The sequence below is a fragment of the Nycticebus coucang genome, chromosome 18, assembly GCF_027406575.1.
Source record: "Nycticebus coucang isolate mNycCou1 chromosome 18, mNycCou1.pri, whole genome shotgun sequence".
Taxonomy (NCBI): domain Eukaryota; kingdom Metazoa; phylum Chordata; class Mammalia; order Primates; family Lorisidae; genus Nycticebus; species Nycticebus coucang.
In genome coordinates, this window is record NC_069797.1 from 54,836,308 (window position 1) to 54,863,560 (window position 27,253).

General features: G+C 40.1%; 1 protein-coding gene across 1 annotated transcript in view; it reads right to left on the reverse strand.

Annotated features, from left to right (window-relative positions):
• Positions 1-914: 914 nt before the first annotated feature.
• The window catches only part of FBXO47 (F-box protein 47), a 35,411-nt gene continuing 9,072 nt past the window's right edge, over positions 915-27,253 (reverse strand). The window contains exons 4-11 of the mRNA XM_053569438.1: positions 26,128-26,204; positions 22,456-22,533; positions 19,768-19,876; positions 10,881-11,057; positions 8,552-8,698; positions 7,746-7,888; positions 2,949-3,108; positions 915-1,334 (exon numbers count right to left, since the gene is read on the reverse strand). Coding sequence (XP_053425413.1) covers positions 1,222-1,334; positions 2,949-3,108; positions 7,746-7,888; positions 8,552-8,698; positions 10,881-11,057; positions 19,768-19,876; positions 22,456-22,533; positions 26,128-26,204 — 1,004 coding nt within the window. The 3' untranslated portion in view covers positions 915-1,221. The remainder of the gene's footprint in view (positions 1,335-2,948; positions 3,109-7,745; positions 7,889-8,551; positions 8,699-10,880; positions 11,058-19,767; positions 19,877-22,455; positions 22,534-26,127; positions 26,205-27,253) is intronic.

Genomic DNA, 27,253 nt, shown 5'->3' on the forward strand with positions numbered 1-27,253 from the left:
TTTTCCTTCCATCAGTTCCAGAGGTAAGTCAAATCTAGAACTTGGGAAAAGAAAGCCGGGGAAGGAGTGGGGTCTTCAGAAGTAAAGTGATCAAGCCAAAGGAGAAGAAAATCAGAGATCCCAGGAAGACTCCAGTACCATGTCAGCCCCGTTTAGCACTGCAATTATCTCCCTGAGTAGTGGTGGTGGCAGAAGCTAGTCAGACTGAAACACAGTCCTAGAGATTCTTGTAATCCATTTAATAGAATGAAAAGAACCCTTATCTCTCATAGCCTGCTCTAACCATCTATGCCTCTAGCTTCCTTCATCAAATTCCACTTTCTGAGATAAGGAGAAAAGCTTTAGAAATAAGTGCAAATTATTTGTGAAAATTGTTCTGGCAGCTGAGTAGCTTTCATTTTATCTTCTCCCTCATTTGTTACGTTTTACTCTAATCCCCAAGAAAGTATAAAAGATGATTTGATTGTATTGAGACAATATATATCTTTTTCTATTTATAGATCTTTTATATGATTCATCTTAAAGAAGGAAATATATGTCTGTTGCATGTGTCTATATGTATATTTACATATACATATGAGAGATGGGGGTTGGGCTTAAGCAATTCTCTTGCCTCAGTCTCCCAAGTAGCTGGGACACACATATACAACTTCCTTTGGTTCTTTATCTGTTAGTTTATGCAAAACATGAACAAACTATAATGTTCTTTGTAAGCATATTGCAAGAAGGTGGCAAAAAATGTGATTTATATTCAGCACATTCCAAAACACCATATTGCAAATCTTTACAAAACATTCTGGGCTATGTCTATACAACTTAAGCAAAGTAACAGATATTAACTATTTAGTGTATTTGGGTCTGCTCTAACTATAAAATAGAATTTTCTCTTGCTTCAAAGATCCTAGATACAGGGCCCAAGATTCTTGGACAGCTAACATTCTACTTCAGTTTGATGTGAGAATGACCAAAGGAGAGGAGGAGAGGCAGGCCTTGTTTTTCAGAGAAATCTCAATACATTCTTGGGTTTGCCTATTATTTTTATATTAATATTAATGATATAAGCAGTTGCTTCTAAAATTATATGCAGTTTTTGAATTCTTAGGTCACTTAGATGACAAAAAGTCTCATGGATGCTATTTTTTGGGGTGTAAAAAAGAAAAAGTAGCACTCTTCTCATTGTTAGTTCAGTGAGGTTTTCTAAAGGCAAGGCTTCCTGAGTACTTAGGTAGAGAGAGCATTCATGGTCAAATACAGGACCTCTTTATGGAAATTAGCCTGAGCATGTACAAGATGGAACAAATTCAAAAAGCTTCTGTCATCTTCATCATGGTCTCCTATATACCAAACACAGGAATAGACAGTAGGGAAAAGAAAATGATAGTTAAAACTTTAAGTATATTTGAAACACAATATGTTCTAATTATTCCCAAAAATATTTAAACAGAAGACTTTCTGTTAATGACATTAAGTCAGATGTTAACCACTGAAATCATGGAACACCAGAATAAAAGTCAGAAGAAAAGGATTCTGGGCCACGTTTAATTGCTTCTAACTTTATGACCTTGGGTAAGTCATTTGATTTCTTTTCTTTTTTTTTTTTTTTTTTTGGTGACAGAGTCTCACTGTCTTTGGTAGAGTGCTGTGGCATCACAGCTCACAGCAACCTCCAACTGTTGGGCTTAAGCGATTCTCTTGCCTCAGCCTCCCAAGTAGCTGGGACTACAGGCACCTGCAATAATGCCTGGTTATTTTTGTTGTTGTTGTAGTTGTCACTGTTGTTTAACTAGCCCAGGCCAGGTTCGAACTGCCAGCCCCAGTGTATATGGCCAGTGCCCTAACCACTGAGTTTCAAGCATTAAGCCCTGGTGATTTCTTAAAGCCTTAGTTTTCTCATCTGTAAAATAGAGTTAATTATCATGTTGCCTATTAAGACTGTAAAATGATATTAGTTGAAACTATACAAATAAAATATTGATTTGCTATATTTTACTCTAATCCCCAGGAAAGAGTAATCCTCAAAAGATGATTTAACTGTATTGAGACAATATATATCTTTTTTATAAAAGTATAATGATTATGATAGCTGGCAAGTGAGCAAGTTAAGATTTGTGCTGTGTAAAGTTGAAACTGGTCCTTTCAGAGCAGACTCTTCAACTTTACTTTCTCCAGTAAAACCAATATCAGATTTTAAAAGTGACAAAAGCCAGGACTTGCAGGGTTACTGACATGTAAACGCTAGTATTTGATTCCCTGTGTGTGTTGCCCAGGCATGAAGGGCATTTTACCCTTGCAGTTTTACTAAAATACTCTGAAAAATATTCCAGGCTTCATATTAACCTTACCTGTCAATGTAATGATTTCATGAACATTATTATATTGTTGAATTCCTACTGACAACATTATAACTATATGGGAGCTTAACTTTATAAGGAAATGTGTTTTGACACTGATATCTTATTATTCTGATCCTAAAAAAAAAAAAAAAAGTGACAAAAGCCAGGAACATATATCTCTAGGAAAAACAAACAAAAAATGTCTGTTCCTTCTATTGTTAGTTTAGAAACAAGTCTACAAGGCTCCGCGCCTGTGGCTCAAGAAGCTAGGGCGCCAGCCACATACACTTGAGCTGGCGGGTTTGAATCCAGCCTGGGGCCCGCCAAACAACAATGATGGGTGCAACCAAAATATAGCCAGGCGTTGTGGCAGGCGCCTGTAGTCCCAGCTACTTGGGAGGCGGAGGCACGAGAATCGCTTGAGCCCAGGAGTTGGAGGTTGCTGTGAGCTGTGATGCTACGCACTCTACGCAGGGTGATAGCTTGAGGCTCTGTCTCAAAAAAAAAAAAAAAAAGAAAAGAAAAAAGAAAGAAACAAGTCTACACAGAACTAGCTTTGTCTTAAGTGGAGACTAGAATGCATTTTTACTCACACACATCTATATTCCTACTTACCAGATGTAATTGATTGCAGCATTTCCATTGTAACACATGCAAATGCATTTGCCACATTTTGAAGGAAGTTAATTCTTTCCAATGGTGTGCTAAAGACATTACAGACTTTTTGCATCATTTTAACTGCCCAATTCATGCAGTACAGTTCTTTTTCACATACCTGATTGAGACATACAAAGCATTATTGTAAACCCTCATGTGAAGAAAGCTATAGACTTACAAAATGGCATTGACAATGATGGTTTATGATTCTACATAATTTGTTATATTGACACAATATTAATTCTATAAAATGGCAAATGCTCTTACATGTATACACCTTTGCTTTCAAAAGGTACAATTTTAGTAGAAAAAGATGTGAAGTGGCCGGGTGTGGTTGCTCACACTTGTAATCCTAATACTCTGGGAGGCTGAGGCAGATGGATTGCCTGAGCTCAAGAGTTCAAGACCAGCTTGAGCAAGAGACAGACCTCATTTCTAAAAATATCTGAGTGTTGTGGTGGTTGCCTTCAATCCCAGCTACTTGGGAGGCTGAGGCAAGAGAATTGCTTGAGCTCAAGAGTTTGAGGTTGCTGTGAGCTGTGATGCTATGGCACTCTATGTAGGGCAACAAAGGGAGACTCTGTCTCACACACACACACACAAAAGTGTGAAGTATATAAAAGTCTGGTTTAAGATTATCATAGAATATTATTTATCAGTATAAGATCTAATATCAAAAAGTTATTAGATATATGAAAAATAAGACTTCTGCTCATTTACTCAGTAAACATTTATTGAGCACTTGCTAAGAGCTGGAGTTACAATTATAGGTTATAAAGACACAGTTCTATTTTCCAGGAGGCTAATGAGGATGATAGACAAACAGGCAATCAGGCAATTTCAATAGGCAAGAGAACTCTACGGTATTATCAACTTCAGATCTTGAGAGTTTTAGGGAATATTTGTTTCTCTACTATTTAAGAGATAAACATTTAATGTAAAGATTACATATGCCTAGCTAAAACTGACTGAATAGTAAAAAGTTTATATATTAACATTCTAAACAGCCAGTTGAACTCTCATAGCCTAACAGATAACATGCAAGAAGAAAAACTATATATAGTAGTAGTGTAAGTAAATAATGTTTTTTTTTTTTTGTAGAGACAGAGTTTCACTTTATTGCCCTCGGTAGAGTGCCGTGGCATCACACAGCTCACAGCAACCTCCAACTCCTGGGCTTAGGTGATTCTCCTGCCTCAGCCTCCCGAGTAGCTAGGACTACAGGCGCCCGCCACAACGCCCGGCTATTTTTTTTTTTAAATCATTTACTATTTATTAACAAAAAGGCTAAATTGTCAAGAGGATATATGATTAATATGTATGCAACACTAGAACTTCTTTTTTTTTTATTTATTGTTAAGGATTCATTGAGGGTACAATAAGCCAGGTTACACTGATTGCAATTGTTAGGTAAAGTCCCTCTTGCAATCATGTCTTGCCCCCATAAAGTGTGACACACACCAAGGCCCCACCCCCCTCCCTCCGTCCCTCTTTCTGCTTTCCCCCCCCATAACCTTAATTGTCATTAATTGTCCTCATATCAAAATTGAGTACATAGGATTCATGCTTCTCCATTCTTGTGATGCTTTACTAAGAATAATGTCGTCCACTTCCATCCAGGTTAATACGAAGAATGTAAAGTCTCCATTTTTTTTTTAATGGCTAAATAGTATTCCATGGTATACATATACCACAGCTTGTTAATCCATTCCTGGGTTGGTGGGCATTTAGGCTGTTTCCACATTTTGGTGACTGTAAATTGAGCTGCAATAAACAGTCTAGTACAAGTGTCCTTATGATAAAAGGATTTTTTTTCCTTCTGGGTAGATGCCCAGTAATGGGATTGCAGGATCAAATGGGAGGTCTAGGTTGAGTGCTTTGAGGTTTCTCCAGACTTCCTTCCAAAAAGGTTGTACTAGTTTGCAATCCCACCATTTTTTTTTTTTTTTTGGTTGCAGTTCAGCCGGGGCTGGGTTTGAACCCGCCACCCTCGGCATACGGGGCTGGCGCCCTGCTCACTGAGCCACAGGCGCCGCCCGTAAGTAAATAATGTTAATGTGATAGGAAAGATTTATTAACTTTATTATGTGTAAAGCATTGTACCAGTCACTATGAAAGAAATAAGCAACACAGCCCTGGATTTCAAAGAGCTTTCAATCAATTTGGGGAGATGACCTACCTAACACATATAATGGCTTACAAATACTAACAGTAAATGAATATAAAAGAAGACAAATTGGAGGCAATTTAGAGAACATTAATGATCAAATTTAGAGAACATTAATGATCAAAGATGAGATGTTAATCAGAGAAAGCTTTCTAGAAAAGGTTTCTTTACTCCTAGTGTCTTTCTCTCCATTCCATTTGGTATAGTTCTGCCTAAGTGACCCCTAACCTATAAGAGATCATGTCTTTCCCCTTAAAACTCAGCAGTTCCCATTAGAAGATGGGTTCAATGTGGCACCTGTGGCTCAAAGGGGTAGGGCGCCAGCCCCATATGCTGGAGGTGGTGGGTTCAAACCCAGCTCTAGCCAAAAACTGCAAAAAAAAAGATGGGTTCAAGCTCTGCAGAATGGCCTGAAAAGTCCTTCCTTATCTAGCATCTTTCTTTCTGTGCAGCCTCACCTCCTGTTACTCCTCTACTATACATGTTACCCTTCAGAAATCATACTGAACTGCTTACAGGGCCCTGAATATAGTCATGTGATTCCACTTCTCTGCTGTGTCAAATAATGTGCAGCCATCCAACACCTTCCTGGTGACCTATTTATTTTCTATATTTTATTTTATTTATTTTTTGAGACAGAGTCTCACTTTGTTGCCCTTGGTAGAGTGCTGTGGCATTATAGCTCACAGCAACCTCCAGCTCTTGGGCTTAGGTGATCCTCTTGCCTCAACCTCCCAAGTAGCTAGGACTACAGGCGCCTGCCACAACGCCTGGCTATTTTTTGTTGCAGTTTGGCTGGGATTGGGTTCGAACCCGCCACCCTCGGTATATGGGGCCGATGCTGTACCCACTGAGCCACAGGCACTGCCCAACCTATTTATTTTCTTTCTTTTTTTTTTTTTGTAGAGACAGAGTCTCACTGTACCGCCCTCGGGTAGAGTGCCGTGGCGTCACACGGCTCACAGCAACCTGTAACTCTTGGGCTTACGCAATTCTCTTGCCTCAGCCTCCTGAGTAGCTGGGACTACAGGCGCCCGCCACAACGCCCGGCTATCCTATTTATTTTCTAAAAGCTTTATCTACAGGGATTGGGGAAGCTCTGTCTTCTATTCTCACCTGAAACTGGCTCTCTTGGCTACCTTTTTTTGTATATATATTTGCAATTGTCTCACTGTATTCTCTTTTTTTTTTTTTTTGAGACAGAGTCTCAAGCTGTCGCCCTTGGTAAAGTGCTATGGTGTCACAGCTCACAGCAACCTCAAATTCTTGGGCTTGAGCGATTCTCTTGTCTCAGCCTCCCAAGTATCTGGGAGTATAGGTGCCCGCCACAACGCCCGGCTATTTTTTGTTGTTGTTGTTGTTGTTGCAGTTGCACTGTTGTTTTTGGCTGGCAGGGGCCGGGTTTGAACCCACCACCCTTGGTGTATGTGGCCAGTGCCCTGCCGACTGAGCTATGGGTGCCACCTATCTCACTATATTTATTTATGTATATCTTGATATTTCTTTTTTTTTTTTCTTTTGTAGAGACATAGTCTCACTTTATGGCCCTCGGTAGAGTGCTGTGGCCTCACACAGCTCACAGCAACCTCCAACTCCTGGGCTTAAGCAATTCTCTTGCCTCAGCTTCCCGAATAGCTGGGACTACAGGCGCCAGCCACAACGCCCAGCTATATCTTGATATTTCTTTTTTTTTTTTTCAGTTGCTTTTTTTTTTTTTTTTTTTAATTTGGCTGGGGCTGGGTTTGAACCCGCCACCTCCGGCATATGGGACCGGCGCCCTACCCGCTGAGCCACAGGCACCGCCCCCTTGATATTTCTTTTAAAAAAATTTTTTTATTAGATCATAGCTCTGTACATTAATGCAATCATGAGGTACAATGTATCTTGATATTTCTTTTTTTTTTTTTTCTTGGCTGGGGCTGGGTTTGAACCCACCACCTCCGGCATATGGGACCGGCGCCCTACTCCTTGAGCCACAGGCGCTGCCCAGTATCTTGATATTTCTTAAAAGACTATAGCAGCTTGTGGTCAGAGATTTGTTCTTTTAATTTCCATAGTCCTAGAATATCACATGGTTTATAGGGGTAAATAGTAAATTCTCAATAAATTTATATTGAATGAATATTAAACATGTTTTTAAAGACTTTTTATTTTGAAACGCTGTAATTATACAAAAATATGATAAGAAAGTATCTCCAGTCCCCATTTTCCAGCTTCAACAATTACCAACCTTGTTTCAATTCTACCCCCATTTACTTTCACATCCTCTTCCCATCCTACCCCCACACCGATTATTTTGAAGTAAATCAAATGGGATGCTTTTTAAAAATGAAACTTTTAAAAATGAATGTAACTTAGCAGAGCTATATATTGACAATTCAGATGTGAAGTGTAGATAGTTGATATAAAGAATGACTCCAAATATTATAATTATATATATTTAAATATATTGAGAAAAACTTTAAAACATATACTTAAATACTTATTCTTTCAAAACAGTCTCTACACACTTCAATTCTTTCAAGGTAGTTCCTAAAGGAATTGTGATGTTAAACAACTTGATAGAGAAAAACTTATTTTTTACTTACCAAAGCCAAAAAGACTATGAGCCTTGCCAGTTCTATGGCCCGTCCATTCACAGCTTTACTAGCCATGAAAGTGAAACAGATGTTGTTCCCACTTAGGATTAGGAGACGTGCATTATTCTCTAGAAGCCACTCACGGGGTACCACTTTTATTAGAGGAAGAATAGTTATTTAGTGAGAAATTACACAATAGCTATAGTAAGCACCATTAAATACATGCAATATTTTATCACTTTATTAGAAATACAATTACTGCTAAGGAAATGCTTGGAAAAAATGCTTTAGTTTTTCAGTTTCAGCACTGAGCCAGAGACAGATATTATAGCCATGTCATGGTGGCTCTTACAAACGTACTAGTAATATAGTTAAAACAATCCTCCTGCACATAGATCATTAGGCAAAGTGATCTAACCCTGTTTAAGGAAAGCAATTTTGTAAACTTTGGAATCTAAAGGATTACGCAGGAATGAGAAAAACTGTTTTACCTCTCTTGTATTGATAGAAGGCTTTCTTCTTACATAACCTAGGAGGGTGATTCTGAGAACTTGGAAAATGGGAGTAATTAAACTAATTAAACTATAAAGCTTTCAAATAATAATAACATATATTTATAAAATTGGCAAGCAAAGGAAAGTAAGTTAATTATATGCATTCTCTTCAAACATAATGCAAAGTCTTTAAACATTTTAGAGCATTTAGTGATTTTCAATAGGCACTTCATTGCTAATAGAATTATCATTATAATTTTAAAACTGTATTCTACTAATAAATTTATATTATTCCATGTTAGTAAATATATATATTTTTACCTGACAGTTCATCTACAAGACTGATAACATCATCTGCTGTCCACTCTTTAGTGCCTGTGTCATATAGTAATTTAATGGCATCAGCCAAACCTTTCAAACTGGATTCATCTGTAGGTCCTTCTATCATTTTTTGCCAAACCACCTGGCCTAAATTGAAACAAAAACTAGGCTATAACAGAATAGTTGGCTTTGTGATAAAGACTTCATGAATTGTTTAAAAAGGAAAATGGATTGCATGATGAAATCCCATTACTTATATAAGCTACTTTCATTTTAACTTTCTTTTTTTTTTTTTTTGTAGAGACAGAGTCACTTTATCGCCCTCGGTAGAGTGCCATGGCATCTCAGCTCATAGCACCTCCAACTCCCAGGGTTAGGCGATTCTCTTGCCTAAGCCTCCTGAGTATCTGGGACTACAGGCACCCCCTACAACGTCTGGCTATTTTTTTGTTGCAGTTTGGACGGGGCTGGGTTTGAACCCACCACCCGCGGTATTTGGGGCCAGTGCCCTACCCACTGAGCCACAGGTGCTGCCCTTTTTTTTTTTTGAGACAGAGTCTCAAGCTGTCACCCTGGGTAGAGTGCCATGGCATCGTAGCTCACAGAAACCTTCAACTTGGGCTCAAGCAATCCTGTTGCCTCAGGTTTTCTATTTTTAGTAGAGACAGGGTCTCACTTTTGCTCAGCAAAACTCGAGAGCTCAAGCAATCCACCGGCCCCGGTCTCCCATAGTGCTAGGATTACAGGCATGAGCCACTGCACCCAGCCCTTTCATTTTAACGTTCATAATGAAAGGTCAATTCTGATAACAGTACTATTTTTTTTTTTTTTTTTTTTTGAGGCAGAGCCTCAAGCTGTCGCCCTGGGTAGAGTGCTGTGGTATCACAGCTCATAGCAACCTCCAACTCCTGGGCTCAAGCGATTCTCCTGCCTCCGCCTTCTGAGTAGCTAGGACTACAGGCACCTGCCACAACGCCCGGCTATTTTTTGGTTGCAGCCGTCATTATTGTTTGGCGGGCCCAGGCTGGATTCAAACCCGCCAGCTCTGGTATATGTGGCTGGTGCCTAGCCGCTTGAGCCACAGGTGCCAAGCCAACAGTATAAATTTAAATTTGCTTCATCCCTTACTAATGGGATGAAGCAAAGCAACAGTAGCCAAATGAAGTAAAAAAAGGTAGTTTCCCTAAGCAGATAGTGTTTCTAGTTCAAAGATAATGCTACCCCGTAACATAAATTGGATAACCAATTCATGTAATCTTACTAAAGTAATATAAAACCTGTGAATAACCTTCTAGAAAGAAAGCATGCTATATTTGAGAATCTTATAAACATTTATATGAACATGGAGTAATTCAGTTAACTTTTTTTGTTTGTTTGTTTGTTTGTTTTTGTAGAGACAGAGTTTCACTTTACTGCCCTCGGTAGAGTGCCGTGGCGTCACACGGCTCACAGCAACCTCCAGCTCTCGGGCTTACGTGATTCTCTTGCCTCAGCCTCCCGAGCAGCTGGGACTACAGGCGCCTGCCACAACGCCCGGCTATTTTTTTGTTGCAGTTTGGCCGGGGCTGGGTTTGAACCCGCCACCCTCGGTATATGGGGCTGGCGCCCTACTCACTGAGCCACAGGCGCTGCCCAATTCAGTTAACTTTTGATTACCTATGATCAGTCATATTTGTGGATTACAGAAAACAAAAATTTAATCCCAGTCTTACTTCCTGGTTCTACTCAGCATTAGTTTAAGCTTCTTACTTCCTGAAATAAGTTAATGTGAACTGAAGAAATTCATGATAATTTTAACAATAATCTAAGTAAAACTTAGGCAATAACTTGCAAAAATTCCTACTTAAATCCAAAGTTAAATAAAGCATTAGTTCTGGGCAGTGCCTGTGGCTCAACAGAATAGGGCACTGGCCCCATATGCGGGAGATAGCAGGTTCAAACCCAGCCCTGGCCAAAACTGCAAAAAATAAATAAATAAATAAATAAATAAAGCATTAGTTCTGAATACCACTTTGCTTTGATGGCACTATTAGTTGTCTCTAATAGCAAACATAACCTTGAGTTAAGATAATGTTCAAAAATGAAAAGCAGTTATTTTAGGTAAACCAAGGATGATAGGAATACATTTGGTAATGGCCTTAAGCAGAACAATTTCTTTCTTAGGTTAGTTTAGGTGATACACAAATTAATGTAGTATACATCTATGAAATCTTGAAACAGTTAATCATTAGAAATGATGAAAACTGAGCAGATACAAAAAAATTTGTTTCCTAAAGTAAAAGTAATTAACCAGTTATGTAATGTACATCTTTGAAAAATGAGTGCTCACCATCTTGAGAAGAGATTGGACCAAAGATGATATACAGTAATCTTGCTTGATTCACCATGGGCCATGGTTTTAATATTCGTGTCAACCAAAAAGCTGAATCACTTCGATGTGTCCAGTGATCAAGCAGGACACTCCTACAGAATAATCTGATCCTTAACTCCAGTTTCCGGGCACTTCCTATGAGGACAAAAGAATTGTAAACCGTTCTTCCTAGGAAGGCCAATATGCATATTGGATAATAATCAGAACAACTTATTTACCACTGTAATTAAAAAGTTATTATAAATCAGGTTTCTTTCTTTTTTTTTTTTTGTAGAGACAGAGTCTCACTTTATGGCCCTCGGTAGAGTGCCGTGGCCTCACACAGCTCACAGCAACCTCCAACTCCTGGGCTTAAGCAATTCTTTTGCCTCAGCCTCCCGATTAGCTGGGACTACAGGCGCCGGCCACAACGCCCGGCTAGTTTTTGGTTGCAGTTTGGCCGGGGCGGGGTTTGAACCTGACACCCTCGGTATATGGGGGCCGGGTTTGAACCCCCCACCCTCGGTATATGGGGCCGGCGCCTTACCAACTGAGCCACAAGTGCGGCCCACAAATCAGGTTTCTTAAGAAGAAGTAACCAAGGGGTGGCGCCTGTGGCTAAAAGAGTAGGGTGCTGGCCCCATATGCTGGAGATGGCGGGTTCAAACCCAGCCCTGGCCGGAAAAAAAAAAAAAGAAGTAACCAAGAGATTAACTGTTCTTAAAATGCCCTAATTCCAAAATTTGACTATTGATTTATCCTTACCATCCTGATCTATAAATACTTTGAATAATGGGTTGATCAAAAGACATGCTTACCAGAATCCAGAAAGTTTACCAGAATCTTAAATGATTTTTTATTTAAAAAGAAATAAATTCATAGAAAGGGTCAGAGATAGACATCATTAATATACTTTGTACTAAAAACATTATTTCATTTGCCTCTATAAAAAATTTAGATTATGGGCAGCACCTGGGGCTCAGTGAGTAGGGTGCGGCCCCATATAAGGAGGGTGGCAGATTCAAACCCGGCCCCAGCCAAACTGCAACAACAACAAAATAGTCAGGTGTTGTGGCGGGCACCTGTAATCCCAGCTACTTGGGAGGCTGAGGCAAGAGAATCGCCTAAGCCCAAGAGCTGGAGGTTGCTGTAAGCTGTGATGCCACAGCACTCTACCGAGGGCAACAAAGTGAGACTATGTCTCTAAAACAAAACTAAAACAAAACAAAAACAAAAACAAAAACAAAACTTTAGATTATGAAGAGACTACTTTTAAAAACGGCTTTATTGAAATGTAATTCATATACCATATACTATACTTTACCCATTTAAAGTGTACAATTGAATGGTTTTTAGTATATTCACAGACATATGCAGCCATTGCTATGGTCAATTTTTTTTTTTTTTGAGACAGAGTCTCATTTATTAACCCTTGGTAGAGTGCCGTGGTGTCACAGCTCACAGCAACCTACAAATCCTTGGGCTTAGGCAATTCTCTTGCCTCAGCCTCCCGAGTAGCTGGGACCACAGGTGCCCACCATAACGCCTGGCTATTTTTTGTTGCAGGTTGGCTGGGGCTGGGTTTGAACCCACCACCCTTGGTATATGGGGCCAGCACCTTAACCCACTGAGCTACAGGTGCCACCCTAATTTTATTTTTTTTTGAGACAGAGTCTCACTTTGTTGCCCTCGGTAGAGTGCCATGGCATCACAGCTCACAGCAACCTCCAGCTCTTGGGCTTAGGTGACTCTCTTGCCTCAGCCTCCTGAGTAGCTGGGATTACAGGTGCCCGCCATAACACCCGGCTATTTTTGTTGTTGTTGTTGCAGTTTGGCTGGGGCTGGGTTTAAACCTGCCACCCTCGATGTATGGGGCTGGTGCCCTACTCACTGAGCCATAGGCACTACCGTGCTATGGTTGATTTTAGATTTTCATCACTTCAAAAGGAATCCTTTTCTTTTAGCTATCACCCCCCTATCTCTCTGTCCTTTACTATCCCCAGCCCTAAGCAACCAATACTCTACTTTCTGTCTCCATAGATTTCCTTATTCTGGATTTTCATATGAACTACATCATATATATACTATGTGGTCTTTTGTGACTGGCTTATTTCACTTAACATTGTGTTTTCAAAGTTTGTTCATCTCGTAGCATATATCAGCATTTCATTTCTTTTCATGGCCAACTAATATTCCATTGTATGGATGTACAACGTTTTGGTTATCCATTTCACTCACTGATAGACATTTGAGTTTTTTCCACCTTCTGACTATTATGAATATTGCCGCTTTAACATTTACGTACAAGTTTCTGTGAGGACATCATGTTTTCATTTCTCTTGGGGATACACCAAAGAGCAGAATTGCTGGGTCATATGATAACTCTATACTTAAACATTTGAGGAACTGCCAGACTGTTTTCCAAAGTAACTGCACCATTTTATATTCTCAAACACATGAGTGTTCGTGTATCTTCACATTCTCACCAATACTTGTTATCTAACTTTTTGATTCTAGTCATCCTACTAGATGTAAAATGGTATCTCACTGTGTTTGTTTGTTTGTGTTTTAACAGCTTTATTGAAAAAAATTTACACACCATAAAATTCACCCATTTAAAGCGTATAATTCAGGGCTGGGCATGGTAGCTTATGCCTGTAATCCTAGTACTCTGGGAGGCCAAGGCGGGTGGATTGCTTGAGGTCAGGAGTTTGAGATCAGCCTGAGCAAGAGCAAGACTCTTTCTCTAAAACTAGCTGAGCTTTGTGGTAGGTGCCTATAGTCCCAGTTACCCAGGAGGCTGAGACAAGAGGATCAATCACTTGAACCCAAGAGTTTGAGTTTGCTGTGAGCTATGATGCCATGGTACTCTACCAAGGGTGTTAAAGTGAGATTCTTAAAAAATAAAATAAAATAAATAAATAAAAATTCAATAGTTTTTGATATATTACATTATTTTTATCTCGTGATAAATATAGATAACATAAAATGTGCCATTTTAATCTTTTTTTTTTTTTTTTTTTGGTAGAGACAGAGTCTCACTTTATGGCCCTCGGTAGAGTGCCATGACCTCACACAGCTCACAGCAACCTCCAACTCCTGGGCCTAAGCGATTCTCTTGCCTCAGCCTCCCAAGTAGCTGGGACTACAGGCGCCCGCCACAACGCCCGGCTATTTTTTGGTTGCAGTTTGGCCAGGGCCGGGTTTGAACCCGCCACCCTCGGTATATGGGGCCGGCGCCTTACTGACTGAGCCACAGGCGCCGCCAATTTTAATCATTTTTAAGTGTACAATTCAGTGGCATCAATTACATTCTCAATGTTGTGAATCATCACTACTGCGTATTTCCAAAACATTTTCATCATCCCAACATAAACTCTGTAACCATTAAGCAATAACTCCCCACTTACCCCTTTCCCTAACTCCTGGCAACCTCTAATCTATAATTTTCTGTCTCCATGAATTTGCCTCAGAGACATAGAATCATACAGTATTTGTCCTTTTGCTCCTGGCTTTTATCATCCTTGCTGTATGTACCATACACCACATTTGGTTTATTCATTCATCTGTTGATGGATACATGTTGTTTATTCCTTTTGGCTATTATGAATGATGCTGGAATGAACATTAGCATAAAAATATCTAAGTCCCTGCTCTCAGTTCCATTAGGTACATACCTAGGAGTGGAACTGTTGGGTGATTTTGTTTGTTTTTTTTTTTTTTTTTTTTTTTGTAGAGACAGAGTCTCACTGTACCGCCCTTGGTAGAGTGCCGTGGCGTCACACGGCTCACAGCAACCCCCAACTCCTGGGCTTAAGCGATTCTCTTGCCTCAGCCTCCCGAGTAGCTGGGACTACAGGCGCCCGCCACAACGCCCAGCTATTTTTTGGTTGCAGTTTGGCCGGGGCTGGGTTTGAACCCGCCACCCTCGGCATATGGGGCCGGCGCCCTACTCACTGAGCCACAGGCGCCGCCCGATTTTGTTTGGTTTTTTGAGGAACAGCCAAACTGTTTTCCATAGCAACTACACCATTTTACATTTTATTAATACTTTTTATACCATTTACATTTTACTTACTTGTAACTAAAACAAGTGTAAATGAAAAGTTTACTAATGATCTAAGTCCATATGTAAGTACTCCCTGGTGTGTCAAGCCAAGTAGCATGGAAGTTTAGAGGAGAGAGATAACTGCAGGTGGGAGATCAGGAAAGGCTTAAGAGAGGAGGTCAGGGAAATTGGGTCTTAAAGGATGAGAAAGGCTGGGTGTGGTGGCTCATGCCTGTAATCCTAGCACTCTGAGAGGCTGAGGTGGGTAGATTGCACTGCCTGAGCTCAACACAAGTTTGAGACCAGCCTGACTAGCCATCTCTAAAAAATAGCCAGGCACCTGTAATCCCAGCTACCAGGGAGGCTGAGACAAGAGGATCATTTTGAACGCCAGAGTTTGAGGTTGCTGTAAGCTATGATGCCACCGCACTCTACCAAAAGCAACAAAGTGAGACTCTGTCTCAAAAAGAAAGGATAAGAAGGTGCGAGGGCATTTCAGGAAATTAGATAGAATAAATAAAAGATACTCAGAAATGTTTAAGGTGTGTCTAAGACACAGTGACTAGAGTAATATATCTATATCAAACTGATACAGAAAGTAGTGGGCAGTAAGTTTGAAAAGATAATGTGGGGCCAGAATATGGAGGCTGCCATAAATAATTTGGACTTTATTTTCAAGACATCAGGGAGGCAACAGAAATTTTTGATCAAGGGAGAGACATAATAAATTAATTTTGTTATTTCATGGGGATTCTAAATCTATCTTTTTGATCTATAATTTGTTTTATAATAAAATACTTCAAGCTGACAGAAAAACAAAGATACTATAACAAATACTGTGTACCTATCACCTACCCTTGCCAAAGCTTTATTTTTTGCTATATTTGCTTCAGATTTTTAAAAATAAATAAAACAGACTGGGCACGGTAGAATTACACCTGTAATTCTAACACTCTGGGAGGTTGAGATGCGTGGATCCCCTGAACTCAGGAGTTCGAAATCAGCCTGAGCAAGAGTGAGATCCTGTCTCTAATAAAAATAGAAAAACTAGGGCGGCGCCTGTGGCTCAGTCAGTAGGGCGCCGGCCCCATATACCGAGGGTGGCGGGTTCAAACCCGGCCCTGGCCAAAACTGCAACCAAAAAAAAAAAAAAAAATAGCCGGGCATTGTGGCAGGCACCTGTAGTCCCAGCTACTCGGGAGGCTGAGGCAAGAGAATCGCTTGGGCCCAGGAGTTGGAGGTTGCTGTGAGCTGGGTGAGGCCACGGCACTCTACCGAGGGCCATAAAGTGAGACTCTGTCTCTACAAAAAAAAAAAAAAAAATAGAAGAACTAGCTGGGTATAGCAGTGTACACTTGTAGTCCCAGCTGCTCAGGAGGCTAAGGCAAGAGGATTGCTCAAGCCCAATATGAGGTTGTTGTGAGCTATGAAGCCGCAACACTCTACCCAGGGTGACAGAGTGAAACAATAAATAAATAAAAGGGCGGTGCCTGTAGCTCAGTCGGTAAGGCGCCAGCCCCATATATCGAGGGTGGCGGGTTCAAACCCAGCCCCGGTCAAACTGCAAGCAAAAAAATAGCCGGGCGTTGTGGCGGGCGCCTGTAGTCCCAGCTACTCCGGAGGCTGAGGCAAGAGAATCGCTTAAGCCCAGGAGTTGGAGGTTGCTGTGAGCTGTGTGAGGCCACGGCACTCTACCAAGGGCCATAAAGTGAGACTCTGTCTCTACCAAAAAAATAAAAATAAAAAAAAATAAATAAATAAAACATTACATAGATACAGTTAAAACTTCCTGTAGATCACATCTAATCCCTTTCTCCTTCTTCCTCAAAGGTATCACTATACTGAACTTGGGTTTTATCCATCCTGTGTTAGGACTCTGTAGAGAAACAGAACCAACGGGATGAACAGTGTGTGTGTATATGTGTGTGTGTGTAATACAAAGGGCACCAAAAAATGTATACACATTTTGAGAAGGAAAAACTGTGTTAAAATTGTAAAACTTAGGCTCAGTGCCCATAGCACAGTGACTATGGCACTGGCCACATGCACCAAGGCTGGTGGGTTCAAACCTGGCCTGGGCCAGCTGAACAACAATGACAACTGCAATAACAATAACAACAAAAAAAAATAGCTGGGGGTTGTGATGGGCACCTGTAGTCCCGGCTGCGTGGGAGGCTGAGGCAGGAGAATCACTTGGGCCCAGGAGTTTGAGGTTGCTATGAACTGTGGCGCCACAGCACTCTACTGAGGGCGACATAGTGAGACTCTGTCTCAAAAAAAGAAAAAAAAAATTGTAAAAATCAATATGTACTGACAATGAAAGATAAATACAAGTCACATTTCAGCACATTCTGAAAATTCAAAAATCAAATATGATGAGTATTATAATTTTAATACACTTTTTTTCTTGCTTAAAATGTGTATACATTTTTTTGGCACCCTGTGTGTGTGTGTGTGTGTGTGTGTGTGTGTGTGTAGAGACAGAAAGAGAGAGAGAGAGATTTATCTTAAGGAATTGGCTCACACAGTTGTAGAGGCTTGGTTAAGTCTAAAATCTGCAGGGTGGATAGGCAAGTTGGAGACTGGGAAGAGTTGTACTTCAAGTCCAAAGGCAGGTTGCTGGCAGAATTCTTTCTTCCTTAAGGTCAGTGTTTTTCAACTGATTGGACAAGGCCCATGCATATTATGGAGGGTAATCTGCTTCACTCAAAGTCTACTGGTTGAAATGTTAAGTTCATCTAAAAGAATACTTTCGCAGAAACACCTAGAGTAATGTTCAACCATATATCTGGGTACTATGGCATAGCCAAATTTACTACACAAAATTAACCACAACATCCAACTATGTTCTTATACTTTTTTACACATGTAATATAACCATAATGAATAAATGTAACTGTTTTACATGTTTTTAATATGAATACAAATGTTATCATACTGAAAGTATCTTTTGATAACGTTTTTTCTCAAATTATGTTTTAAGATTTGCCATATTAATATATGTAGCTCTAGTTCATTCATTTTAACCACTGATGGTTTTAATTGTATGAATATACCAAAATTCATTTATCTATTCTCCTAACAATAGGCATTTAGATTGGTTGCAGTTTTTCATGGTTACAAATATGTTGCAATGTTCTTTTTTTTTTTTTTTTTTGTAGAGACAGAGTCTCACTTTACTGCCCTCAGTAGAGTGCCGTGACGTCACTTGGCTCACGGCAACCTCCAGCTCTTGGGCTTACACGATTCTCTTGTCTCAGCCTCCCAAGTAGCTGGGACTACAGGCGCCCGCCACAACACCCAGCTATTTTTTGTTGCAGTTTGGCCGGGGCTGGGTTTGAACCCACCACCCTCGGCATATGGGGCCAGCACCCTACTTACTGAGCCACAGGCACCGCCCGCAATGTTCTTTTTTATTTTTATTTTTTGAGACAGAGTCTCACTATGTTGCCACTGTAATGCTTCAATTTTCTTTCTTTTTTTTTTTTGAGACAGAGTCTCACTATGTTGCCACTGTAATGCTGCAATTTTCTTTCTTTTTTTTTTTTTTTTGAGACAGAGTCTCACTATGTTGCCCTCAGTAGAGCTCTGTGGCGTCACAGCTCAAAGCAACCTCAAATTCTTAGGCTTAAGTGATCCTCTTGCCTCAGTCTCCCAAGTAGCTGGGACTACAGGTGCCCAACACAACGCCCGGCTATTTTTTTGTTGTTGTTTCAGTTGTAATTATTGTTTAGCTGGCCCGGGCCGGACTTGAACCCACCAGCCTCAGTGTATGTAGCCAGTGCCCTACCCACTGACCTACAGGCGCCAAACCTGCAATGTTCATTTTTATATATGTGTCCTAGTGAACATTGTGGGAGTTTTCTCAGAAAGAAACTGCTGGATGTGAGAATCTATAATATTTCAAGTATATAGAAAGATTTTAAGAATATTATAATAAACCCTTTCACATCTACCACCCAGTTTAAAGAATAAAATATTATTGGGCGGTGCCTGTGGCTCAGTGAGTAGGGCGCCGGCCCCATATGCCAAGGGTGGCAGGTTTAAACCCAGCCCCGGCCAAACTGCAACAAAAGAATAGCCGGGCGTTGTGGCGGGCGCCTGTAGTCCCAGCTGCTCGGGAGGCTGAGGCAAGAGAATCACGTAGGCCCAAGAGTTAGAGGTTGCTGTGAGCCGTGTGACACCACAGGCACTCTACCCGAGGGCGGTACAGTGAGACTCTGTCTCTACAAAAAAAAAAAAAAAAAAAAAGAATAAAATATTATCAATATAGTTGAAGCCCTTTGAGTAATTCTTTCTCCATTTGCTCACTGCTTTTTGCTTCACTATCCCATTCAGTGCTTATCATTCCATATTTCTTTGTTCTTTTACTATACATGCCTGCTACTAATATATATATATATTTTTTTTTTTCTTTTCTTCTTTTAGACAGAGTCTCACTTCGTCACCCTTGGTAGAGTGCTATAGTGTGTAATGTCACAGTTCATAACAACCTCAAACTCTTGGGCTTAAGAAATCCTCTTTCCTCAGCCTCCCAAAGTAGCTGGGACTACAGGTGCCCATCACAACTCGTGGCTAGCTTTTTAGAGATGGGATCTCACTCTTGCTCAGGCTGATCTTGAACTCTCTTGCTCAGGCTGATCTGGAACTCGTGAGCTCAAGCAATCCACCCTCCTTGGCCTCCCAGAGTGCTAGGATTACAGGAGTGAGCCACTGCACCTGGACAACAATATATTTTTAAATATAACTTTTAACTTTGCTTTTCTCCCCCTTATTTTCATCTCTGTATAATATTACCTACAAATTGTAGGTCTTTACCTGGTTTGCTGCAGACAACAGTCTGCATCTTACGGGAGAGGTTAGTCAGCTCACATAAGAAGTTATAAACACGGTGACACTCAAGTTCATCCCAACCTGCTGTTAAGGTCTGAGGAAAATAAAATAAAGGAAACATTGTGGATGTTCAGACCATCGAATCAAAATGTAACTCACTACTGCCTTATGAACATAACTTTTTAGCATATGATCTAGGTAACATGCAATTTCTATCCACTATGGAACTATCAAATTAATAAGTAATTTACATAAACAAAACTTAGAAAGGCTCCACAATCTAAATTTCTTTTTAGTTGGAAAGAAGTATCTTTTTAGACACCTTTTAAATGGTACTAAATCCTAAACTTTGACAATATGAGGAAAATAACAAAGTATAAGGGCAACGTCTTAGAACACAGCTTTGGATATCTAACTCACAACTGCATACTGTGGCTTAGTTTAAAGCTATAGTAGAATTCCTTTGACCTTTACAGTTGTCATTTATGATGCTGCTTATAAATAATGATCTCATTTTAATGTGATGATTCTGAACATTTATGACTTTGGAATGTACACATCCAAAAAACTTATTTAGAAAAATTTATATCTTTGAACATACTAGAATGTACAAAGATACATGAAAAGAAGATTCAATGGTTTGTAACTATAATTATATTTTGAAAGATTTACTAATCATATAAATTCTTCTTAAAATAGTTAACTGGATTTCAGGAGTTTAAAAATTAATCTTATTCCCTCTGGAGGACATATATGAAACTGGTAACAGGGTGGTGCCTTGGCTCAGTGAGTAGGGCGCCGGCCCCATACATCGAGGGTGGCAGGTTCAACCTGACCCCAACCAAACTGTAACAAAAAATAGCTGAGGGTTGTGGCAGGCACCTGTGGTTCCAGCTACTCAGGAAGCTGAGGCGAGAGAATTGCCTAAGCCCAGGAGTTGGAGGTTGCTGTGAGCTGCGACACCACAGCACTCTATAGAGGGCGACAGAGTGAGACTGTCTCTAAAACAAACAGACAAACAAACAAACAAACAAAAAAGAAACTGGTAACAGAAAGAAACTCAGTGGACAAGGAGGAAGACTTAATTTTCACTTTATATATTTTGTACTCTTGGATTTGTACATGAATACATGTGTACTTATTACCTGCCCCAAAGAAAGAAAGAAACCCAAAAAACAAAAAATTGAAGCAAAAACCTATCTTTGGCTTGGCGCCTGTAGCACAGTGGTTAGTGCACTGGCCACATACACCCAAGTTGGTGGGTTCAAACCCAGCCTGGGCCAGCTAAACAACAATGACAACTGCAACAACAACAAAAATTGCCAGATGTTATGGCTGGTACCTGTAGTCCCAGTTATTTGGGAGACTGAGGCAAGAGAATTGCTTAAGCTCAAGAGTTTGAGGTTGCTGTGAGCTGTGATGCCACAGCACTCTACCAAGGACGACATAGTGAGACTCTGTCTTAAAAAACAAAACAAAACAAAACTATCTTTGAAGAAGGCTAGTAGGAGGGCCTATACCTCTTAAATAAGGGTGTGAGACACAAAGCCAGTGCTCCCAGTTGCAGTTCTTACCTCATAAGGTTGTAAGTTTCAAATTAATTAATACACATCAACTGCTTAGAACAGTGTCTGGCATAGTAAGGGTTCAATAAATGTCGATTTTTATTTATTATCTTCATTTACAATAAAAGATTAGTAAAACATGTTCTTGAAATTATACAATTGATTTCTTTCTTTTTTTTTTTTGAGACAGAGTCTCACTTATGTCACCCTTGGTAGAGTGCTGTGGCGTCACAGTTCACAGCAACCTCAAACTCTTAGGCTTAAGTGATTCTCTTGCCTCAGTCTCCTGAGTAGCTGAGACTGCAGGCGCCCATCACAATGCCCAGCTATTTTTTTGTTGTAGTTGTCATTGTTGTTTAGCAGGCCAGGGCTGGGTTCAAATCCGCCAGCCCCGGTGTATGTAGCTGGCGCTCTAACTACTGAGCTACGGGTGCCAAGCCATACAATTGATTTCTTTCTTTTTTTTTTTTTAGAGACAGAGTCTCACTTTATTGCCCTCAGTAGAGTGCTGTGGCGTCACACAGCTCACAGCAACCTCCAGCTTCTGGGCTTAGGCGATCCTCTTGCCTCAGCCTCCCAAGTAGCTGGGATTATAGGCATACAATTGATTTCTAAAATCACATCTTAACTAGATCAAGATTTTAAACTCACTGCATATATGTCCACACACATACATCTCCCCATAATATTTCTAGTCTTCACAACTGGTTGGAAACTTTGAAAACATTAGTATAGAGTAAATAAATGTCAAAGTATTTTACCACTAAGAAACTCAAGACAATAATCTGATGGCACACTATTAGATTAATATATTTTTAAATCTTTATAATTTTATTTTGCTTTATTTATTTATTATTTTTTGAGACAGAATCTTCACCTTGTTGCCCTTGGTAGAGTGCCGTGGCATTATAGCTTACAGCAACTTCAAACTCTTGGGCTGATTCAATCCTCTTGCCTCAGCCTCCTGAGTAGCTAAGACTATAGGCACCCACCACAATGCCCAGTTATATTTTTTGCTCTTTAAAATTATCATAACTTCTACTAATCTATAAAAAGATAGATGTCCCACTTGTTAACCATTCAAAAGTCATTTCTTAAAAAAATGTACCTGTAAAAACATGCCATAACATGGTAATCCTAAACATTGCAAAGGAGTTGCACATCCATTGAATTTAAAACAGGAAACCTATAAAGAAAGCAACTGTTAATACTTCCTCTTCAGTGGAACTACAGAATGATTTGATATTCAAATTTAATGGAAATTAACAAGAATTTGTTCAGTATATATTCTGATTAGCATTGTGTTATATATGTGAGACTTACAAGGAGCTCACAAATTATTTAGAACAGTGGTTCTCAACCTTCCTAATGTCGCGACCCTTTAATACAGTTCCTCATGTTGTGGTGACCCCCAAACCATAAAATTATTTTCGTTGCTACTTCATAACTCTAATTTTGATACTGTTATTAATTGTAATATAAATATCTGATATACGGGGTGGTCTTAGGCAACCCCAGTGAACGGGTTGTTTGACCCCCAAAGGGGTCATGACCCACAGGTTCAGAACTACTGATTTAGAAGAAGATATACCTGGGCAGCACCTGTGGCTCAAGGAGTAGGGCGTCGGTCCCATATGCCAGAGGTGGTGGGTTCAAACCCAGCCCCGGCCAAAAAAAAAAAAAAAAAAAGATATACCTATGTGAAATTATTGTAATAATTCAGGTCAGAATATGTATAAACATTAAAATGACTGAATAAACATGATAATCACATATGTGAAAACTGGGAGAAGTTTGAGAATGATGCAAACAGTTTATTTATTTATTTATTGGGACAGTCTCACTTAGATGCTCCAGGCATCATAGCTCACAGCAACCTCAAACTCCTGGGTTCAGGCAATTTTTTTGCCTCAGCCTCTGAAGTAGCTAAGATTACAGGTGCCTGTCACAATGCCCTGCTAATTTTTCTTTCTTTCTTTCTTTCTTTTTTTTTTTTTTTTAACAGTTTTTGGCCGGGGCCTGGTTTGAACCCGCCACTTCCAGTATATGGGGGCAGCACCCTACTCCTTGAGCCACAGGTGCCACCCTAATTTTTCTATTTTTGGTAGAGATGGGGTCTCTCTCTTGCTCAGGCTGATCTCGAACTCCTGAGCTCAGGTGATCCACCTGCCTCGGCCTCTCAGACCCGAAGAGTTTAATGAAAGAAACATGAAGTAAATAATGTCTAGAGTAGTATTCAGATGTAAAGAATGGAAAGAAGTAGTGAGAGAAACAGTAAGAACAAAATTGTATGGAGGTGGAATAAACAATGTTTATCTGGTAAGAAAGATATGACAAGTTTAATAAGGCCCAAAGTAGTAGAAAATAAGGTTGGATTGGTAGAAAAACCAGACTTTGGACTTATCTTGCTAAAACTGAGTAGCCATTAAAAGATTTCTGAGTAAGAAAGTTATCTGGATAAAAGTGAAGCTTTAGGAAGAGTAACTTTTTTTTTTGAGATAGACTCTCACTTTGTTGCCCTGAATAGAGTGCCATAGTGTCATAGCTCACAGCAACCTCCACAATGACTGGCTAGTTTTTCAATTTTTAGTAGAGACAAGGTCTCACTGTTGCTCAGGCTGGTCTTGAACTCCTGAGCTCCAATAGTACCCCTGCCTCAGCCTCCTAAAGTGCTAAGATAACATGTGTGAGCTACCATGCCCGGCTTAGAAAGAATAACTTTAATACAGCATTCGGAGTGCTTTGGAGAGTAATAAAATGGATGGCAGGAAGATCATCTGGAAAGCTGCTGCAATAATATAGACTAAAACTCAATGCAAATATTGACATGAAAAAATGAGTGTATCAAAAAGTTTGCATATTACTAAGTATAGAACTGAACTGTCAGAGTCGGACATATGTTTGTATTTGTACAGTAAAACTCGGTCTTTTTAATTTTTTGCAGTTTTTGGCCGGGGCCGGGTTTGAACCCACCACCTCTGGTATATGGGGCCAGCGCCCTACTCCTTTGAGCCACAGGCACTGCCCAACTCAGTCTTTGTAATAGATATTATGCCCCAATGCATTGATACTCATATCTAAATTTACTATCATAAAAGATTTGTCACTTTTTTTTTTTTTTTTGAGACAGAGTCTCACTAAGTCACCCTTGCAGAGGCCCTAGTGTCATAGCTCACAGCAACCTCAAACTCTTGGGCTCAGGCGATTCACACAGACTGGAGCTCCTAGGTCAACCGATCCTCCTGTCTTAGCCCACCAAGTACAAGTAGCTGGGGCTACAAAAAAGCGCCACCACGTACAGCTAATTTTCATTTATTTATTTTTCTTTTAGAGATGAGGTCTTGCTGTGAGGCTGATCTCAAACTCCTGGCCTCAAGTGATCCTTCCACCTCAGTTTCATGAAGTGCTGAAATTTTAGGCATAAGCCACTTTAGGCATTAGCCACAAGCCTAAAATTAAGGCTTGGCCTTAATTTTATATACATTTATCCACATGTGGTAACTTTTTTTTTGAGACAGAGTCTCACTTTGTTGCCCTTGGTAGAGTGCCATTGTGGCATAGCTCACAGCAACCTCAAACTCCTGGGCTCAAGCATTCTCTTGCCTTAGCCTCCCAAGTAGCTGGGACTATAGGTGCCTGTCACAAGGCTTGGCTATTTTTAGAGATGGGGGTCTCACTCTGGCTCAGGCTGGTCTCAAACCTGTGAGCTCAGGCAATCCACCTGCCTTGCCCTCCCAGAGTGCTAGGATAATAGGCGTGAGCCACCGTGCCCAGCCAAAAGGTGTGCCATTTTATCTATTACCATAATTTCACATGGGTGGCACCTGTGGCTCAGTAAGTAGGACACTGGCCCCATATACCAAGGGTGGTGGGTTCAAACCCGGCCCTGGCCAAACTGCAACAAAAAAATAGCTGGGTGTTATGGTGGGCACCTGTGGTCCCAGCTACTCTGGAGGCTGAGGCAAGAGAATCACCTAAGCCCAAGAGCTGGAGGTTGCTGTGAGCTGTGATGGCCCAGCACTCTACAGAGGGTGACAACTCTAAAAAAAATTTTTTTTTCACATGCATTTGTACATTTAAATGATCTAATTTTATTTATTTATTTATTTTTTAGACAGTGTCTCACTTTGTCATCCTTGGTAGAGTGCTTTGGTGTCATAGCTCACAGCAACCTCAAACTCTTGGGCTCAAGTGATTCTCTTGCCTCAACCTCCCAATTAGCTGGGACTACAGGCAGTCTCCACAACGTCTGGGTATTTTTAGAGATGGGGTTTTGCTCTTGCTCAGGCTGGTCTCAAACTTGTGAACTCAAGCAAGCCAAATGCTTCAGCCTCCCAGAGTGCTAGTATTACAGCCATGAACTACTGTGGCTGGCCTTAAATGATACAATTTTAACATTCAGAAATTTATTTCACTTTAATTAATGTCTAAATCATCACTTTAAAAGTTCTTTAGGAGTTCTCTGTGGGGTAGATACTTTAGACCTTGAGAAACATAATAATCTTGACTGATGTGCTTAGTTTTTTTTATGCTCCTGCCATGTGCTTAGATATATACAAAAACTATTTTATAATAAATAGAAGACTATTCTACTAAATTTTGGTGTTATATAATCTCTAAGTACTTGGTAAAGTATGAAGTTATCATATATCATATTTTTAGTGCTAATTCATGATATTCTACTAGTTAAGGACAGATTTAAAATGATTGTAAGACAGTAATAACAAAATACTTTTACTGGAAATTAAAATTGTGAACTAATTCAGAAGTATGATCTTACTTCTGTTAGTATCTTGTGAATATACTTTAGTCTTTCCTTGGTAGGTAGCAGCAACGTGCATCTTTTAAATAGTAGACCTAAGAAAGTAAAAAGACACAAGAAAAAATAATAATGCAGTTAATTTAAGAATTTCAATAGAGTACAGCATAATGTTTCCTGAAAGTCAAGTATGGTATATTACAGTGGACAATAGACTGATGTTTTGCTTTTTTTTTTAATTGAGACAGAGTCTATGTTGCCTTCAGTAGAGTACCATGGTGTCACAGCTCATAGCAACCTCAAACTCCTGGGCTCAAGTGATTCTCTTGCCTCAGTCTACTGAGTAGCTTGGACTACAGGTGTCCGCCACAACGCCTGGCTATTTTTTTTTTTTTTTTTTTTTTTGTAGAGACAGAGTTTCACTTTATCGCCCTCGGTAGAGTGCCGTGGCCTCACACAGCTCACAGCAACCTCCAACTCCTGGGCTTAAGCGATTCTCCTGCCTCAGCCTCCCGAGTAGCTGGGACTACAGGCGCCCGCCACAACGCCCAGCTATTTTTTGATTGCAGTTTAGCCGGGGCCGGGTTTGAACCCGCCACCCTCGGTATATGGGGCCGGCGCCCTACTCACTGAGCCACAGGCGCCGCCCTATTTTTTTTTTTTTTTTTTAAGCAGGCTCTAGCTGGGTTCGAACCCACCAGCCCTGGTGCATGTGGCTGGTGCCCTACCCACTGCAGTACAGGTGCCACCCCTGGATGTGTTTTTTAAGATAAAGTTTAGGAAGACGGGTGCAAAACACTTACATGGTATTTACCCAGTGACTCTGATGTTTATCTAAGAGGCTTCAGTATAAAATCTTGCAAAAATTTAAAAAATTGATACTATGGGACATACGTGGAAAAGTATTTAGAGTAAAAAAATATATAATAATAAGACATAAAGATACACTAAGGAAATTTTATTTTGTCTTTATTCCATAGGAAACAGATTCCAATATCTCTTGAAATTAACCTCATGTCCACAAAAAAAGTTTTAAGAGTTAATGTAAAACATAGAAAGAATGAGAAGAGATTTTGTATTCCCCCTCCAAATACAAAAATTTAGTCATAAGACTTAAAACTTCAGAGGTTAGGGCGGTGCCCATAGC